The sequence below is a fragment of the Balaenoptera physalus genome, assembly GCF_965194825.1.
Source record: "Balaenoptera physalus genome assembly, chromosome: 18".
NCBI classification, from domain to species: domain Eukaryota; kingdom Metazoa; phylum Chordata; class Mammalia; order Artiodactyla; family Balaenopteridae; genus Balaenoptera; species Balaenoptera physalus.
This window is the reverse complement of record NC_138899.1, coordinates 77,625,962-77,643,107: the sequence shown is the minus strand read 5'-3', so window position 1 is coordinate 77,643,107 and position 17,146 is coordinate 77,625,962. Positions and strand designations below refer to the sequence as shown.

Sequence of the window (17,146 nt, the reverse complement as noted above, 5' to 3'; positions counted from 1 at the left end):
CAAATCATCTGGTTTATGCTGAACACCTGCTTCCCTTCCAGGAGCTTGGAATTTTGGTACATGCCAGGCAGAGGATGCCTACACGCCCAGCCCTCAATAAATCTCGGCCACTGAGTTGGTGATGAGCTTCCCTGGGAGACAACATTTCTCCCACGGTGTCACATTCGATGCTGGAGGAACTAAGTACGTCTGTGTGACTCCACAGGGACAGGAGTCTTGGAAGCTGGCCTGGCTTCCTCCAGACTTTGTCCCATGTGCCTTTTCCCTTTGCTGACTGTGCTTTGTCTTCTTTCCCTATAATATATCTGAGCTGTAAGCACGACCATATGCTGAGTCCTGAGTCCTAGCCAACCACTAACCTGGAAGTGGTCTCGGGAAACTCCAACACAGGGAGTTGTCAGGAACACCGGGTAATTCAGTGCTGGGAATTAGAATGGAATTGATCCCCTCCCAATCTACATGGTTGCAGCGGACTGGCCACATGACCGGACCCCAACTGGTCAGAGTGCAATGGTCCCTTTGCCTCATCCTGCAGACAAAAATGAAGATGGTGCCCTCCCATTGTAAAGCACACTGGTCTGAAATGCAGCAAAGGGTCAAGGGAAGAATAACGAAAGGCTCCCGGCTATGCCGGAAACGATATCTATTTAACTAAGATTTAGAGCCACAGAAGGATCCTCCTAACAAAATTCGGAAAACAAACAAACAAACAAACAAAAACCTAAGGTGTTATGGCCATGGCTATTCCCCCAAGCCAATCAAGGATAAGACAAGATTTCTGGCATTGGATACAAGACCCCAAATGAAATTGTTAAGGACCTAATGAAAGCTTTAAGGAAGCTGTGCTGTCACAGAAGCCTCAGCCTGTTCCACAGTTACGACTGTTCAATATTGCAGCAGTTCCTGAACCAAGCACGCATATCAAACCTGCTCACTGGCACCCCTCAAACCCTCCCGCCCCTGCCTTCATCGGTGCCGCCACCAGCGCCAACAGGGAACTCCTCCCTCAGGGCCTCTCTGAAGGCGCCCTGACTCAGGACCTGAAGCAGCCGTATTGGCTGACCAAACACGTCCAGCTAAGTGAGGCAGCAAAGAGATGCCATGAGACTGTTTCTGTCATTCATCCTACTAAGCTTGCTCAACAAGGCCTGGTGTATATTCTGCACCAGTAATCGATGTGCTCAGGGACCCGTCCTTCCCCCTTTCTAGTTTGATCTTGATTCCACTTCACTCCAGCAGGTAGATACAAGCTACATTTATCATTTATCCCATAAGCTGGATGGTGAGGAGTTGAAATTAAACCTGATCAAATCCAAGCTAATGAACTAGAGAAAGCCCGCACGCAGCAACGAAGACCCAACACAGCCAACAATAAATTAAAAAAAAAAAAAAAAAAAAAGCTTATTATCAAATCCAAGCTAACGGAAGAACGGACACCATCCAGAGAACCTGAACTCAAAATTGTGTCACTTCACGATACAGAAGCTACACGTGACCTTGGACTGTCTCCCACCGGGAAGAATGGGAACATGTCTGAAGCTGCACAGAAGATAGTTGGATTATAGTCAAGTAGGAACATTTTGCGATTAAATATGTAATTGTCTTCAAATGAGACATTAATAGAGGAAAAATACGTCTGAAAGTGTTGAGTTTCCAGAAGAAGTGTGACTGTTGCTTTTTTACAAATGAAAAAAGAGAAAGAAAACTATAGGGGCCAACTCAAGAGTCTTCAGAGATGTAATGCTCAAAATAAAACAACAAACATACTTGCTGAAAGTATTTACGGATCCCCAATTATCACAAGGGCAGGTACATCAGGGTCTAATACACTCAGCCACTGAAAAGCACCCCCAACCTGTCTGATGACATCAAGGAAACGATCACCACTGCCACTCAGTCATGTCCTTTGGAACATGGAACATTTGGCCCTCTCGATGAGAGATGGCTCTGGCTTCCTGGGAAATCATCTCCTGCATCTGTGTTGAGAGATATCCCAGGCCTCTGATTGCCAGTGTCATACAAGGTTGAGGGAGAGACCCTACAGGAGCCTGCTGCCACTGCAAAGGTAACAACCACCCACTTCACATGGGCTCCTATTTCTACACCATTTCTTCCTCCTCTGGCCAGAGGTTATTCAAATGGAGACACGTAGGGAGATGAGAAGTTCACTGTAAGTTCTTGTGTGGAAGAAATATTCACGAAAGGGCCTCAGACAGCTTATTAACTCTGACCTTAACACACAGCATCTTCAGATGCCTCATTCATCTCTTTGCTGGATTCATCCTCATGGTAGAGATTGTTTGATATCTTTCAGGAGTGGTCCTTCTCTTTTCATTCTTGGGAAAGAAAAGGTGTATTTGCACATGGAAACAAAGACATGATATAACAAAGTTTCAAAATTAGACAAGTATCTTTGGGAAGGAGTTAGGCTGAAAACTTCCCAAGGCATTTCAGCTTCTCCAGGATGCAGGGTAGTGGGAAGAGCACAGGCTTTGGAGGCAAACGGTCCTGTGATTGACTCTCTAACTCTGCCTCCTACCATGTTAAGTGGCAATAATATTTCAAGGAGAGCATGGGAGATTTAAACTAGGAATTCATGTTAAAGACTGAAAGAAACACAACCTAAGAGTGAGTGAAAGATAATCAAGTCGTAACAATGCTAGTCGAAATTATAAAACTCTGGGATACAAGAAAGAGGGTAAAAGGATGTAATACGTAGGAAGGCAGCTAGGAAGCTGACAGTTTAGAAACAGAAGTTCGCAAGACAGCCACACTATACAGAACAAGCTCTAAGGACATGTCATGGAACATAATATTCAAATGAAGAATTTTATTCTTTTTATAAATTTATTTTATTTTTGGCTGTGTTGGGTCTCCATTGCTGCACACGGGCTTTCTCTAGCTGTGGAGAGCGGGGGCTACTCTTCATTGTGGTACGCAGGCTTCTCATTGCGGTGGCTTCTCTTGCTGCAAAGCATGGGCTCTAGGCGTGCGGGCTTCAGTAGTTGTGGCACATGGGCTCAGTGGTTGTGGCTCACGGGCTCTAGAGCGCAGACTCAGTAGTTGTGGCGCACGGGCTTAGTTGCTCCACACCATGTGGGATCTTCCTGGACCAGGGCTCAAACCCGTGTCCCCTGCAATGGCAGGCAGATTCTTAACCACTGCGCCACCAGGGAAGCCCCCAAATGAGGAATTTAAATGATTTGTTCCTTTCTTTATTGGAAGCACAAAGGGTACAATCCTTGCTGAGTAGAAGCTGTAAATAGATAACGAGCCTTTGTGTTTGTCATCAGCCTTGTTTACTGGGAGATGAATGAAAATATTAAAGAAAACACTTCTTTGTTCCCAACTAGGGTACCAATCTACCAAATTCATTAGGCTTTCCTGCTGCTTTCAGGGACTTTTCTGTACAGTGCACAATCCAATTCTATTTCCAGTGCCTACTTGGGAATCTCGCCACGTGCTGGTCCTCCCACGTCTTGCAAACGACTGAGGATCAGCATGCTTTTTTCTCTTCTTTATCCCTACTTTGTTCATTTCCCCTTTTCTTTGTTTTCCTCTTGATTTTCCGAACTGCTCAAACCAGGGGAGGTAGAACTTCCTGAGGAAGGTTCCATATGAGCAGTAACTGCTGGATTTAGTCTCTTGTCATATTGGGGACAAATGGTGCCACGAAAGTGAGTGTGATAGATACATGAATACGGCTCCATTTCAGGTCAATGTCTACACTGGCCGAGCTTGTAACTTGTCCGCCCTCCTCCACTCAGAGATTCTCCACCTGTGAACACATGACTCTCCCACCTCCTCACGGTGAACTAGAAACCAAATAATGTCTTTTTTTTTTCCAACATTTTTATGCCCTTTTCTTTATTTCCAGTTTCACTTCCATCAACCTAGGTTAGATAATAACTGATGATGATGATAATTGATAGTAAAAATTGATCATAATATTTCCTTTATTGGTTTTTTGCTTCCCATCTCTCTCCACTCCACTGCATTCTGCACGCTGCACCACACCAATCTTCCTGAAACATGAAAAATGATCTTACCCTTCGCCAATACGATTTATCAAGAGCCATCTAGACTCTGTAAAGCAAAAATCCCATAAGTCTGGTAACTAAAGCCTTCAAATCAAACTCCCCAGTCCTATGTCCCATATGTGACCTACATAAACCATTTACTTACTCCAAACAAAGTCACCACCTTTACTAAAACCTCTCACTCCAGGGGCTAAATGCACCCCCTAACAAGTCCTGTGCATGCATCTTACCGAACGAACTACATATAATCACTAATTGGAAACAAAAACTAAATCTTGAGATATACCTAAATTTCACAGAATCGGCCTTGAGGTATTTGTTCTTGTGATTTTGTGCAAGTGGTATCACCATAGCAAACTATGTCACTTATTCTTAAACAAACATAAAAGTCAGAACAATAACTCATTTTATTGATCGATTTCCAATTTTCTAAGAGCAAATATGTCTTTCCCATGAAGACAGGGACTTTGTCCTCTACTGAATCCTCAACACCTGTAACACTGCCTGGCATCGAGTTAGTGCAAAATAACTACTTCTTTCAGTGAATAAACCACGGTGGACCAATAGAGAAGAATAGTTGACACATTTTAATATTTATTGGTAGAAATAGATCTTCAATGCATACTTTGTGTTTTAAAGTCTACATTCTCTTAACTTTTTTTGCTGTTGTTGTTATTGTTTCATTTGGAGTTTTTTGGTCTCCAATTGAACTTAACATATTATCTATGCATTTGATTATTTATAGACCCTTGTTTTTAGATTTTAAACTAAATTTGAGAAACCATGCATATTGTATATCTCACTTAATATAATCCAAAAAATTGTTTGCACTTTCAAAAAGGTCACAAAAAGGCAGAACTCAAGTTAAATAACCTCTATGTTCTAAAATTTCCATGTTTCATTTCTGAAAAAAGAAATACTTGCTCAGTGTTATATATTGCTTGCTGTCTAATAAGTCAGATTGTCAGAGACGCTTCATAAATTATGTCTATTTTTAAATATCTTAATCTACTTCCTCCCAGAGATGATCCTGTAAGTATTAAACATTGTGCCATATGCAGTAATAGCCCAACAGTTTAAAATAAGAACCAAACTGGTAGTTTTTAGACTGAATATTTTAACCTTAAAATTATATACCTATATATACACATGTGATATGCTGCATATTAAATTTAACATTTCAAGTAACTTTAATGCACTTAGCAAACATTCAGCCAAATATTCTTTCATGAAAAGATACTGTCCTTAGAATAAAAAGTTAAAGAAAGGCTTATTTAGACACCAATGTCTGGACACGGTACGAAGCCTGAAAGTCCAAGCAAAATCTGCTGGACTTCTCAGAAAAAGAATATTGATTTGTAACCTACTGAATTGTGCAGATACAAAAGTGCTTAGCATGACAAAATTACCAAAATAAAAACATTTTAAAAGTTATTTGGTTCTAGCAATATTAACTATTCTGTACTTTAGGATAATTTAACATTTGCCTTTTAAATTTTCTATAAATTTTCTCTTTTTAACAAGTTAAAAAAGCACACAAAAAAATAGTTCAAACTGTAATCATCTGTTATTTTTCATCCTGGTTAGCTCATCACAAATAATTCAACAAAAGAATGCCTGAATACTCTGCTCTATTAAGACGCAGCGTTTGACTGGATCCAGCACGTCACCCGCTGTTTGCTGTACTGGACCCTAAGACAGGCTGCCGACAGATAGGACACGTGCAATTCTCTGAGAGCCACCGGTCGATACAGTGGATGTGAAATTCATGCATGCAAGGTAACTGCCTGAGCTTGTTTCCCGTTACGTAGTCACTGATGCAAACGCTACAGATTTTCCCTAGTTCGCTATCGATACTGCTGTGCTCATAGTTCCGGGTGGAAAGATTGTCAATCTGCTCTTTGGTTAAACCACGCATGCGGTCATCGTCCTCCCCTTCATTAAGCAAGAAGAAGTGAGCGAGGCGAAGGATAGGTAGGGTGCCAGTTTCGACCAAGTTACTTGAATTTCGCGACTGCCTGCCACCTCTGTTTGGGGCACGAGGCGGGGTGTCAGGGCTGTCTTCTCGGGTCCGCCTGCCTTGGGAGGACCCTCCCCTGTGCTGGCTGACAGTCTCACCGAGGAGACTCACTTCTGAGTGTGTCTCTGGCCGATGCTGACCACTTCTCTGAGCCTCTGACTCAGATTCGGCCTCCATAAGAGAACTCAGTTCTCCAAATCCAGTCATGATCTGCCTTAAAATTGATCGAAGAGCCACTGATGATGGTTCAACGAGCTCATTCTCAGAAATCCTACGAAGAGGAACAGTTACGGTACTAACGTAGGTTCGCATACCTGAGCGCTCTAAACGAGAGATGGTGCGCCGAAAGCCCCCACTACTGCTTTCGATAGTGACTGTGTTTTCTGCCAGCCCCACCCTAGATCGAGTTCTATTTGCAATACTGTCCCGGTCTCTGCTTTCTCCAGGACGAATCCTTCTCACTTGAAGGTCCAGTGTGATTGTTGGATGTCGTCGTGCAGCAGTGGAGGACCTGCTGGCCTCTTCTCCTTCTTCTACTGTGATTCTTGACACAAGCCTTGAGTTAGAGAGTGGAGTATATGCGGTACCTCTGCCTTCTCGGTCTTGCTCTAGAAAGACACGAGTTATACCTCTCCTCCTAACAGACCGCCTACTAGTTTGCTGAAAAGGTCTACTTTCCCTTTGTGAACCATGATAAACAGTGCCACTTTGCCTCTGAATTGGCGACCGGCTTCGGCTATTGAAAGTAGACCGTAATCTTATTGGCTCTAATCTTTGGTTTGTATTCCTCACTGTGACGTTAGTTCTAGCCCCATTTTCCCAAACATGGGCTGCTCCAAATCGCTGCCCCTCCCTTTGCCTGAGTTCACTACCAGCTGACGGACTGCTGAAATTTGCACGTGGAGCACTAGTTCTAGGGACGCCAACTGCCCCCCCAATTCCATTTCTTAATCTTCCCAATGCCGACAAAGATCCTTCTACTGAATTCTGCCCCCTCGATCCAAGCCTAGTTCTCGGAACGCTGGCACTACTACCACTGAGATTCCCTGCAGCTTGGCTCCTTGTTCGCCTGGCCACAGGACTACTTGATCGCTGTGGCCCATCTGTAGTGCTATCTTGGCTAACATCTGAAAGTGGAACGCCCACATAATCTTCGCCATCCATTTCAAATCCTCTAGTCTCGTGATTTATGTGGATTTCCAGACTAAATCGGAACTCTCCACTGTGTGGGTTTGTTCGACTCACAGCTCTCCAAGTCTGGTTCCCATTCTGTCCACTTCGAGTTGCATTTCCCGTGCGACGAAAGGTGTTGAGCCATTCCAGCAGAGAATCTTCATTTGAACTTTCTCGAGGGACCCCTGAGTCTGGAAAGCAAACCAAATCAACTTAACATCAATTCCTAAAATCTATCTTTAGATCTTTATTGAAAGCTTGTAAGATAAACTAAGTTTTTATTAAATTAAAAATATAATTAAGAACATTAAGAACATCTGTGCATTTTAATGAATGAAAAACGGCCAAAAAACTGAACTTTCTAAAAGAAAGGTGTACACTATAAGCATACTATAATACACACTGCATCAAAATTATAAACTTTTAAATACTATTTGTGCAAAGGTGTGAAGAAATTCTCACTCTTGCTTTCTATATGCCTGTTATTGGTAAAATATTAAGGCAAATGAAAAATATATCCAATATCAAAACTGTACATTTAAATTGCTTTATTGGGACTTCCCTGGTGGCACAGTGGATAAGACTCCACACTCCCAATGCAGGGGGCCCGGGTTTGATCCCTGGTAGGGAACTAGATACCACATGCATGCTGCAACTAAGAGTTCACATGCCACAACTAAGGAGCCCACCTGCCACAACTAAGACCCGCTGCAACTAACTAAATAAATAAAAATAAATATTTAAAAATTGCTTTATTCATATGGCAATATCAATAAAATACAGTGGCAAAAGTTACATATAATTTATCTTGAACTTTTAGAATTCTTTTGGTAAAGGTAACTCAATCTTTTTTGCAATTAGGTATTTTGGCAACCTTAAGAATTTTATCCTATTTCTCAGAAACTGCCAAAAATGTATAACTCAAGAAATATGGCTTTATGAGTAAAATGTTAGAACCACATTATATCTTCATGTGAAGATAGGAAACTTCAGGCATGTTACTTAAGTTCTCTATGGCTAAATCCTTATCTGTAAATTTGATAATAATAGTATAGATGTCAAAGGATTATCATGAGGATAAAATAAGACACTGTATATAAAATGATTAGTATAATATCTGGCACATAGGAAGCACTCAATAAATGTTAGCCATTATATATAATACAATAAAATACATTTTCTGTTCATTTAGAACATGAGCCGCATGAAGACAATGAGTTTTGCCTTATTTTACTCACTGTTAAATCCCCAACCTCTACAACAGTATTTGGGACAAATCAGACTCTCAATTAATACTGTTGAATGAATCGACTTAGAAATAAATGTGCCCTGGGACTTCCCTGGTGGCGCAGTGGTTAAGAATCCGCCTGCTAATGCAGGGGACACGGGTTTGATCCCTGGTCCAGGAAGATCCCACATGCCGCGGAGCAGCTAAGCCTGTGCACCACAACTACTGAGCCTGCGCTCTAGAGCCCGCGAGCCACAACTACTGAGCCTGTGCTCTAGAGCCCATGTGCCGCAACTACTGAAGCCCGTGCACCTAGAGCCTGTGCTCCGCAACAAGAGAAGCCACCGCAATGAGAAGCCTGCGCACCACAACGAAGAGTAGCCCCCGCTCCCTGCAACCAGGGAAAGCCCGAGCGCAGCAACGAAGACACAACACAGCCAAAAATAAAATAAAATTAAAAAAAATATACATTTAAAAAAAAAGAAAAAAAGAAAAAAAGAAATGTGCCCCTAATAAACTTCTTTGAGTATGATAGTGCTACTGTGGGAAGCTTTAAGTTTTCCATTTTAACCAGTGGATTATATAAAGTACAAAACTCAATGATAAGCATTCTAATGCACATTAACTACACAGACTTCAGCCTTAAAAGTTTGCTCTTCTCAAAAACAGTTGTTAAATGAGTCTGCTTTGATTTTATTTCATTACCACAATCTCTCATAAAAAACTTTTTAAAATATTAAAGTTAAACCTGTTAATCAGCTGCTGGCATCAATAAAAATAACAACTTCAGCCATATTCTAAAGGTATAAGCTATTTCACGTGTGATGAGTACATTTTCCATTAAAACATATTCAAAGGACCAGTATTACCAGCTATACCAATATAGTACAATTTGCATATCTAAACATAAAGAAGAAAAAGGGTTAATATCCACTTTCCATTTTTATTTGCAAAAAGATATAAGTAAAGGGCAGGTAAACATTAAGTCATTCTAGATGCCACTTCTTTCTTTAATTACTAGAATATAGTGATGGCAGTGTGTGAAGGAAGTCACTCATATCTCACAAAATCCGTCCCATTCTTCCACTGGAAATGCACTGCAGTGGTCCTGTGAACAACCTGGCAGCTGGGTGTGGCCACGGGACTAAGTTCTCATCAATGGAACGGCAGTGGAAGTGAGAGAGCTCATTTTCAGGCAGGGGCCTGGGCCTTCTTCTCCTGGAACCTGGAACTGCCAGCTGGAACCTAGAAGTGGCTGTGACTTAGCCTGATATGCACATCATACCCTGGAGCAGCAGTCAGTGCCCAGCGGACCCTTCTGCAACAGTGGAGACGTTCTGTACCCGTGCTGTCCAACACGGAAGCCACTAGCCACAGGGGACTATTAAACACTTGAATGTGGCTAATGTGTCTAAGAAACTGAATTTTCAGTTTTATTAAATTTAAATAGGCCCACGTGGCCAGTAGCTACTGCACTGGACAGCAGAGTTGTAGAACCACTGCGCTGGCTGCGTGGGTCCCAGAAGGCTCTGTGGAGTAACGTGTGTCTGCCCTAGACTGCGAACACGAAACAGAAGTAAACTTCTATCTCATCAGCCAGTGCATTTGGGGTTAAGAGTCTTCACCCTGACTAATACCATGATCTTGGTATCATATGTGAAACCACTACTAATGAATACCTCTGGAGAAGGAAGTAGACCTGGTAAGAGGGACCTTAAAGTTGGCTTTACTTTTAACTCTATACACTTCTGTTTAGTTTGAATTTTTTTTTTTTACAAGTGATTTGTTTTTTTATAAGAACTTCTTATATTATGACTTAGTGTCTGTTCAGTAAAATGACACAACACAAAACCAATAAAACAAAGCAACAAAAATAGGTTTTCCTGACTCAGTCTTTCTGTATTGTTCTGTATAAATTTTTAGAAGCTAAGTTTAGTTATATTACTTCTAAAAAAAACAGTAGTGTATAAATTCTAAGATTAAAAAGAACTCTGCTGGTATTAATTGTATACTATTTCATACACATGAGCTCCCTGAAGGCAATGGGTGTGTAAGACATCTTTATATGCAACCCCTGTCCTGTATCACCTAACTATACTGCTCAGCATATAATATGTAAATACTACCTGAATGATTATCACATTGAATCTGGAAAACACTAAAAACGAACATTGTACAAGGTCCTGTAAGTTCATTTCTGCAATTACTCCAATCAAACCTGTTCCTTACGGAAAGGAGTCTACAATACCTCTGGTGTTTGTCCCATTTCTCAAGTCAGGCTGAGATGCTAGCTGTTCCTTGACTCCATCTAACCGTTGCTGTAATTCTTCTGATGTTATTTCTCCTAAAACAATGGAAAAGCACCCACTAAAATTAAAATCTTTAAATTACTAAGTTTTATGAAAACTCATGAAGGGTAAGACTAATCTTTAGCAATCTGTAGAAGACATTCTATTGTTTTCATGTTCTATAAATTGAAGACAGCAAAAAATGTTTAATTCATGCAAATACACATCATTTTCGTTGTTTCATTTATTAATGTTTTATTTAAATTAAAATAAGATTTAATCTGAATCATTAATGAAGTGCTCCTAGTTGATATACTTAGGAACCTATAAGCTATAATTCTGTGGATTTTCGTCAGAGTTAAAAAGAAATTAAGAAGGGAGTATTTCTAGAGAAAATTTCAAATCTTTATTTACTTGAATTTTACCTAGTTCATTATATGGGTAATGAATGCCCTTCATTATATGGGTATACAGAATGCAAATATGCAACACACAAATATATACAAGCATACAAGTTTCAATTAGTTCATCTGTGAAATTAATTTGTAAAAAATTAATGGAGCACATTGGACTTTTGGGGAGTCATTAATTCAGCTGAATAAATAAATGATAAGACCTCAAATGAGTTAGAATTAGGTTTTAAATGAATAATATTTTATTTGTACAAATATTACTTAAGAGACATAGGACCACATAAATATCTGACACTATCATGTACATTAACCTGTTGGTTAGTTTGACACTTGTGTAACAGTGCTATATGTTCAATATTCCTAGCTACTTATAAAATACAGAAGTAAGCCAGTGATTTTCTATCTTTTTATGTTACAATGCTCTTAAAAGTCACAAAAACAGTACACTATATTTTGAGAGAGGGAAGATGGGGTAAAAACCCCTCCTTATTTTGAAACTTCTAATAATGCTGAAAAAGGTATTTCCTCTTTTACCCATCTTACCAGGCGTGCCTAAAAGATTATGGTCTCTCATTAGCCGGTAATCTTCGTCATTGAGGTCATTAATAAACTGATAATAGGCTTCTTCTCTGTGGAGACGCTCTTGCTGCCACCTTCTCTCGTTTTCATGATGATTCTGGTCTTGAGATGAGGTTTCTTCACCACCACCATCTGATCTAGATCTAGACCAATTCATGCTGAGATTCCTGGCTTTCTGTTCGAACAGTATATACAAAATTCAAGGTATCAGTCATGGACTACACATGGCTTCATATTTTAACTTAGTTTTTTCATTTTCATTTTAAAATTCTGTCCACTACTCAAATACTTCATATGCCAAATCTTGCAGTGAAGAACTTACATATAAAATGAATAACAGCTCCTAGGTGATAGAACACAAGTGGACCTACTTCTTTGCCTAAAGCCATCCTTTAAGTCAGATTGGATTTGGTTTCACCACACATTTCTCATAGCTGAAAATCAAAGTGATTATCTCATTTTCTACCTCTTTGACTCTCCTGTTGGCCTAAAAGCCCTCATTGATGGTCCAAATATCTGGGTATTTCACGTTACCATACAAATTTTAAGCTTGAATTATGCACGTTCTTTACTTCATAAGCAAAGGACTACTGGGTATCAGGAGGGTATCATTTACATTTATTTCCAGTAAGGGTATTCTTCCCAAAATAAAGTTCATAAATGTAATATTACCTGACCCCTGCACTTTGTTGAGGTAAAAATAACTTAGCTGAACAGACCTGGAGTTGATTTCTCTTACAGCTAACAGGAAACAATACTCTGTGCACAGCTCTGGGGATCGTAAAAGCACATGAGAGCATTTGGGTTTCCCCATAGGAAACCTTGTTCCTAAGCCTGGAATGGTTAGTCCCGGAGGTTTTTGAGTGCCAGTGAAACTTCCTGACCTTGCTAGGCAAACACTGCTTTTGGATTATACTGAGATATCATTCCTGAGAAGTTTACTTTTAAACCATAAGGAAATCAAGGGAGGAAAGTATCTGTTTCATAAATATCTTAGAATTTCTTAAACACATCTATTTACTAAGTCGTTAAAGCTACAGTTCTCAACTGGGAATGCACATCAAACTCCCTTGAGGAAATTTTTTACAATACAGATGCCCAGAGCTCATCCCCAATCCTAGGTCAGAATTTTCCAGGGTAGGGCCCAGGTCTACCTTCGAGAGCTAATTTGGGTGTTCTGTGGCTGAAATAAACCATTCCTCAACAATGTCTGGTATGTCACTAAAGGATACGTGTAATACAGCACATGAATTAATAGAGGCTGCAGGATCGAATGACTAGGTGACCAGGGAAGCAACTTCGGTAACTAGGACTCAGTGTTTAATAAGCAAACTACTTAAAAAACAGAGTGAAATTAGCCTACAATTCTAAACTATTTTATGAGTTAGCAACTAACCAATCTCATGCACATTCTGACATTAAATTACAACTTCAAAGGACTTTTTCACAGTGATCCCTATGTCATTTTTTTAAGGAAAGATCTAGTAGCACCATCCAGTCACACGCAAAGTAACATTATCAAAAACTCCAGATTTCTTTCCATTTTCAGAATAATTGGGGCTAGACCATCATTAGCAAAGAGCATATTTGGTAGGTACAGCAGTAATAAGATTTTTGTATTAAACAGTTTAAATATCTGAAACCTATCATAAAGTCAAGCTACTTTAATATTATTCAAAACTTTAAGAGCTTCTCCTTAAGTGGTAATTTTCTCGTACAATTAACCACAATTAAATCCACGTGAATACCTTATTTGCCTTTCAACATGCTTTTAATATATGCAATGGTATCCATCCTTCCATTGTTTGTGCTTTTTTTGACAGCTGCCCATCTGAAGCGATAAAAGAGAGTTGAATTATTCAGTAAGTTGCCTCTCTGAAGGCTAGGAACGGCTAGTCGTCTCCCAACTCTACTGTAAAGTCAAGGCAAAATCTCCAGTGGATTCTGTTAGAAACTCACCTAGAAAATGAGATCCCCAAACAATTAGGTCATGGAAATCTCCCGCACGGCCCGTTTCTGCCACAACAGAAACTAGGCCTTTCTTTCCTCCACCGTCACCCCTCCTGGGATGACAACTCCTCTCTCAAGGCCTTCCTTCCCACCCCGCTCCCACTCGGGTGTTGCCGGGCTTAGGGGCCTCCAGCTTACTTCTGAACCTTCACTCGCTCGCCACCCCTGCCCTCCGTCCCCATACTGGTTCCCTCCCTGGCCGTTGCGACGGAAGCTCGCGCCGGGGTAGGGCCCCCAGTACAATAAACAAACTGGACTCAGGCCCAACCAACCTCTCCCCAGCCGGGCCTGGAGTAAAGCTTCCCTTAGCGACCTAGATTCCCACCAGGAAGCCAGTGACAGCGGGGCCTCGGAGCCAATCAGCGGCCAGGGCAGGGTATCTAGCCCGCAGGTAGCCAATCAGGAGAGGCGGGGCCCAGGGAGGGCCTGCGGTCCCCGCGTCTCCCGGAAGCCGCGGAGGGCCCGGAGCTTCCCCCGAGCTCGCTACGCCGGGGACCTGGCCGTCTTCCCGCTACCTGGAGAGAAGCGTGCGGCCCCGGAGGCCGTGACGGGGCGGCGGGCGGGGCTCGCATCCGCGCCTCCGGAGGCCGCTGCGCCCTCTGCTCGTCTGCTGAAGAGAAGCCTGCTGCAGCGGGACCGTCCAGCCGGAGCGGAGGCTCTGGAGGAGGGACGGCAGGCCCCACCCGTCTCTCCCTACGGCCGGGCCGCCCCCTGCGCGACAGGAGACGCTCAGCCGCCGCCGGGCGCTCGCCGGTACGAGTGGAAACTGCGTCCGGCGGGATCCTGGATGCCGCGTGCAGCGTTCCGGCCTTCGGCGCTCGCGGCAGCGCTGATGTCACGTGGACGCCTCTCCAGCCGGAGTGCGGCGGCCCAAGGACGCTTTGGGCTGGAGTGCAACCCAGCGGTCTGTGCTTGTCCCTTGACTGCCTGGGTACCACGTAGCTCACCACCCAGGCGCTTTCCCTTATTGCCAATTGGAAATTACAAACCCTAATCAATTCTCGAGTGCCTTTACTCGGGTTTCAGTGAAGAAAGTGAATTCCCGCTAGGAATGCACTTTGAATCCACGCCCCTCCCCACAGTCGTGTCTCTGGTTTTATTTCTTAGATGTGACGCTTACCAAACTCGCCTCACCACTAGTTACGCCCTTGACTGAGTCCTTGCCCAGCCTGGTATAGGCTGCCCGACTTCCCTACCCTCTAGAAGATTTAATCATTGCACGGTGCTCGCCGTTCTGTGATTCTTCATTCGTTCGTTCGTTCATTCATTCATTCACTCATTCATTCCTGCCTTAACTTTGGAGGAGCTAATCTATCCCAGCCCTCATGCTTAGCGCCTGGGTAACAAACTTTAGCATCCATGAGCTACCAGTGTAGTAGGGGTAGAAGGGACAAGATTTTTTAAAAATCGGCATATTGTTATAGATACTAAAATGGAAATATATAAATGATGCAGTCTTCAAGGCCCGTCACGATATCTCTGCTGTATACCACTACAGACTGGGTGCTTCTTGGCATTCTGGAACTACTTGAAGTTCAATTAAGCAACCCCCAACCCCACTTTTACCTAATTTCCTTTATCTCCCAGGACTCATGTCATATCTCATGGTCAAGGGATTTTTTTCTGATACCTCTGAAGTGGCACTCTAACCCCAACCTCCAGCCACACATAAAACTAGGCCCATGTCCCTAGTACGGTGGCTCCCATAGCTTCCTCTGTATAACTATTTTAGCACTTACTCATTTACTTAACAAATATTTACTGGGTGCCACTAGGAATTAGGTGCTAATGATAACAGCAGAAGATAAGACAAACCAGGCCCGTGCCCTCCTTTTGAATGGAAAGAGACAGCCACTGAACGAGTACCTACAATGATTTTCTGTTCATTTATAGTTCTCTCCCATCTAAGAGTCCAAACTCCTTCAGTTCAAACAAATGGATTTATTCATTTTTAGAGTCCCAGAGCTCAGCATGGCACCTGGCACAAAATGCCCCTCAGCCAACTGCGTGGATGAGCAGAGAAAAATGCAAACTTGTTACAAACAGGATTAATGCATGTTAGTACAATGACCTTAGGAATTCTGAGTACACGTCTGAGAAAATCACATGTGAGATATCCAAAATTCAAGCAGAAATCATTTTAAATACCTATACGAGTTGTAATGAGTGTAATACGCCATCAAGTGCAAATACTTTAAAACGTTAAACCGAAAAGACGTGTATATATCCTAAGAGTCAAAAAATATAAAGTCTAATCAAGTGATTTACCTGATGGGAGGCTGCAGATTTCTGTGGATAGATAGTCAGGTAATGTGTGGAACTTGAATTCAATACCTTGCTTCAATTTTGTAGCCCAAGACAAAGTGACTATAAAAGGGTTCTACATATGATAATTGGGACAGAGAGATGGATCATTCTGGATATCTGTATTTCCAGCTCTCATAACCTGCCAAAATCTTTGGTCTAATTAATCTCGTTTACTGGGATGCTACCTGGCCTTTTTAGTGTGTAGGCATCTTTTAACTCCAGGACTTTTTACAATGAAGAATAAAAAAGTATAAAAGAATTAAAACCATAACATTAAAAAGGATTTTCTGTGTATTTCCTATTTTATGTACTTATAGTGTTTAAGTGATTTTGGCTTCTTAGAATGACAGCCTTAATTAAAATTTAAAATCCAAACTGAGATGTTGATTTGGACTTTTATGTTTAAATCTTTTTTTTTTTTTTTTTTTTTTTTGCCGTGCTGCCTGGCTTGCAGGATCTTAATTCCCCCACCAGGGATCGAACCCCGGGCCCACGGCAGTGAAAGCCCCGAGTTCTAACCACTGGACCACCAGGGAATTCCCTTAAGTTGAAATCTTAATAAGTTTGTGGACAGTATAAGAACAGCTAAGAGAAATTTAGGCTCATCATATTGTTTTCTGATTAATTTTAAGATTATTATTTAAGGATTCAGGAAGACATTAAATCCAACATTTGAAGTACTTATGGATTCAGGAGGACATTAAATCCAACATTTGAAGTACTTATGAATGAAAAAATATTACATTTATAAACAGCTTAAAATGTTTGTTTGAAGATGATTAATTAAATAAGTATGTGAATGAGATCTAAATTTAGTCAAAGTCTAATTCCAAATGACTGTTAAAGTTTACTTATTACTAGAATAATGAGAGCTGTAAACTAGATTTAAAAGCCTAAGGTTTAAGTAGGGCATTGAATTGGAATTTGAGAAGTTGAATATTAACTGTTTAAAGCAAAGATTTTTTTTTTTTTTTTTTTACAGCAGTATTTATTATTTATTTTATGTTTATTTATTATTTTTTTTGGCTGTGTTGGGTCTTCGTTTCTGTGCGAGGGCTTTCTCCAGTTGCGGCAAGCGGGGGCCACTC

General features: G+C 41.4%; 1 protein-coding gene across 13 annotated transcripts in view; it reads right to left on the bottom strand.

Moving 5' to 3' along the window:
- The window catches only part of RNF6 (ring finger protein 6), a 31,729-nt gene extending 14,757 nt beyond the window's left edge, over positions 1–16,972 (bottom strand). Inside the window, exons 1-6 of one of the 13 annotated variants that reach the window (XM_082435652.1) lie at positions 14,267–14,851; positions 13,490–13,572; positions 11,706–11,916; positions 10,710–10,805; positions 7,306–7,424; positions 2,232–2,336 (exon numbers count right to left, since the gene is read on the bottom strand). In XM_082435652.1, coding sequence (XP_082291778.1) covers positions 2,262–2,336; positions 7,306–7,424; positions 10,710–10,805; positions 11,706–11,898 — 483 coding nt within the window. In that variant the 5' untranslated portion in view covers positions 11,899–11,916; positions 13,490–13,572; positions 14,267–14,851 and the 3' untranslated portion in view covers positions 2,232–2,261. The other 12 variants (XM_082435663.1, XM_082435655.1, XM_082435654.1 and 9 more) reach the window with 12 other exon arrangements.
- Between the last annotated feature and the right edge of the window lie 174 nt (positions 16,973–17,146).